The 2,986-nt window shown below is 46.2% G+C and overlaps 1 protein-coding gene across 1 annotated transcript in view; it reads right to left on the bottom strand.

Annotated features, from left to right (window-relative positions):
• Positions 1 to 312: 312 nt before the first annotated feature.
• LOC103132768 (trypsin-like) overlaps positions 313 to 2,986 on the bottom strand; it is a 7,325-nt gene continuing 4,651 nt past the window's right edge. Inside the window, exons 3-6 of the mRNA XM_007544560.2 lie at positions 1,924 to 2,095; positions 1,569 to 1,837; positions 1,150 to 1,289; positions 313 to 817 (exon numbers count right to left, since the gene is read on the bottom strand). Of these exons, the coding sequence (XP_007544622.1) occupies positions 557 to 817; positions 1,150 to 1,289; positions 1,569 to 1,837; positions 1,924 to 2,095 (842 nt within the window). The 3' untranslated portion in view covers positions 313 to 556. The remainder of the gene's footprint in view (positions 818 to 1,149; positions 1,290 to 1,568; positions 1,838 to 1,923; positions 2,096 to 2,986) is intronic.

The raw sequence follows: 2,986 nt of genomic DNA, 5'->3' as shown, positions 1-2,986 counted from the left end.
ATAAATCCACTTTCTGCTCCTGATCAATCAGAAAAACATCCAGATTAAAGCTGGAGTTATGTTTTCATTTATTAAACATTTGCTTTTCAAAACTAAGTTATTCATTGTTGCTTTTTAAACTAAAAATAAAACATTCAAAGTCCATTGTTAAGATATCATTTGTTTTATTTTTAATGGAAAAATAATTTTGATGCAGTTTTATTCATAACTTAAAGTGATGTTTTCATAGAATGATAAAAAATTATGTTTCACAGAAAATTCAGTCTGATCATTAAAGTGAAACATTAAAATTCACTGAACATTGAAAACATTAATATATTCATTGTTGTGCTTTTATTTTCATAATTTTACAACTTGAAGTTAACAGAAAATAATTTTGTTGATTGAATTATTGGTTTGCATCATATAGTAAATATTATTAACTGACCCTAACCAGAAATATAGATTGGTCAGATGGTTATTCAGTTTGTGATCAAAAGCTGATTAAAGACAAAATAACGTCATGTCTGGTTCTGTAGACTAACCCATCAGAACCCATCAGAACCCAGTAGAACCATCAGGACAGGACCAGCAGGCAGCAGAGGGCCGGTAGGACGGACGCGGCGGCCCAGTGCGGCGCTGCGGACGGCGAGCCTCTGAAGGTGACGAAGCCCAGCGGATCGGCGCCGAGCTGCTCACTGATCCAGTTCTGGTACCGAGACACCCGGGCATAAACCCCGGGGTAACCAGGCTGGGCGCACTCGAACCCAAAACTCACAATCCCAGACTGGACCCACCTGGTGCCGTTACTGCTGACCATTGGACCACCAGAGTCTCCCTGCACACAGTAAGACCAGCAAAACCAGTTAGCCCACTTAGAACCATCACCCTTGCTGCTTCCTTGTTAAACATGTTCAGGATTATTAGAGGTGAACTCTCCTGCTCCTTGTGGCCTATTCAAAACATCTTCATTACATTTTTTTTACATAATCAGATTTCAGTCAATCAGGTTGAGCTTCTTCTAGAATGACCTGCTGCTTCAACTGCAGCTCTCTGGTTGCTCCATGTCAGTGAAACAGGTTTTTGGCTCAGTGGGATCTTTCTGGTTCAATAAAAACCAAATCAAAGCTGCTGTAAAGATGCTGTTCCTGCTGATTGGCCAGAACTCACCTGGCAGGAGTCTCTCCCTCCTTCGGTCAGCCCGGCGCAGATCATGTTGCTGGTGATGGAGCTGTAGGAGGTGCTGCACTGGGAGTTGGACACCACTGGGATTTCCGCTTCCTGCAGCGTCTGCGGGAAAGGCAGAGGGCCTGGACAAGAGAACAGACTGCTTACTGGTTCTGACTCGGTTCTACTGGTAGACGCTTCCAGGTTCTGATGGGGACTGGTGGTTGTTTTAGTGAATTCATGATGAAATTGGGAGAATTGGTTGGACTGGGAGAGCTTTTCTATTGCTGGATTAATTATTATAATTAATGATTAATCCTCCAGTGAGGCTGAATAAAATCAAGTCACCAGAGGTCAAAGGTCAACCTCAGCAGCATTAGAGACTGGAACCAGTTATCAGCTGCAGCGGGATGGGGTCTCACCCTGGAAGCGGACGTTGCCCCAGCCGGTGATCCAGCTGCTCTGTCCGGCCAGGAAGTCGCTGCCGGCCGCCGCCAGGCAGACCGGCCGGATGTAGTCGGTGAAGTTCACGGCTTCCTGCAGCTGCAGCAGCGCCACGTCGTTGTCTTTGGTCTCGTCGTTGTAGTCCGGGTGAGTGATGACACGGCTCACCTTGCGGGACTCCTCATGGGGATTCAAGGACTGCTGGGTGTGTCGTCCGAGGTAAACGATCAGGTTCGAGGTGACGAATCTGAGGGACGGAGAAAAGCCGTCAGCCGTTGCGTGATGCGGCACAATGCAGCGTGGCGGCCAAGCTGCCAGGTGATCGGAGCTCACCTTTGGAAGCAGTGGGCGGCGCTCAGGACCCACTGATGGCTGATCAGGGAGCCGCCGCAGAAATGGCTGCCCTGGTGCAGACTGACCTGCCAGGGCCAGGCGCCAGCCGGCGCGTCCTGACCGCCCACGATCCGAGAGCCGCGGCTGGAGCCGAGCGGCGCGGTGCCGCAGACTGCAACAGAGAGAGGTTGCAGCAACCAGCAACTGCTGTAGGAAGCCAGCATACCTGGGTGGGCTCCATACGGGATAAACATGGGCTACAATACGGGACCCATGTGGGTCAAAACTATGTGGGCCCATGTTTATCTCATATGGGGCCCACCCAGGTATGCGGCCCGGGAGCAACCGGCAACACACAGAGCAGCAACCAGCTACATCAAAAATCTGTTGTGTTTATTAATAAAGTGGATTATTTTGAACTAACTCATGTTTTTATTCTAATACTGCAACGTTTACATTTAAAATACTGTAAATATTGTACGAAGCTGTGAAAAGTTTTCCTTCTGTAATTCAGAAATGATTTCAGCTAAGAGTAAGTCTAATTTAATAATTACAATAAATCATTAGCAAGAAGAAGCCATGTTTCTGGATGCTGCTGCGCTCTGATCACTTTATTCTGCAGGTGAACATAAAACCCAATTCAGTTTTCTAACTTGGTCTTGACCCAGTTTGCTAAACAAGACCAAAACCAGAACCGAGACCTGCAGAACCTGCAGAACCTCTGGACCCTGATAGAAACATCCAGGGGGTGAAAACTTTTTATACAGATTTTATTTGAGATTCAAACTTTACAGGAAAAGTTAAAATTCAACCTGAAACATCAGAAGGAAAAGCATCAAAGCTCCTTGAGAACATTTACAGACCTCATAAAATTGGCTGCACTGAGTGACCTTTGACCTTTATGGCTAAATGGTTTCAGTCCTGAAAGGAACCAACTGCCAAATGCTCAGGGCTGCTAACTAGGTTCTGGGTCAAGGTTCTGAACCTGTGCTATTGTCCTTAGCTAATTACGCTTAGCTCCTAGCTAATTAGCTCTTAGCTAATTACAATTAGCCATTTACTA

Source organism: Poecilia formosa, unplaced genomic scaffold (assembly GCF_000485575.1).
Source record: "Poecilia formosa unplaced genomic scaffold, Poecilia_formosa-5.1.2 Scaffold1303, whole genome shotgun sequence".
Lineage (NCBI taxonomy): Eukaryota > Metazoa > Chordata > Actinopteri > Cyprinodontiformes > Poeciliidae > Poecilia > Poecilia formosa.
Note: the sequence above shows the minus strand (reverse complement) of the source record. Positions and strands in the feature narration are given on the sequence as shown.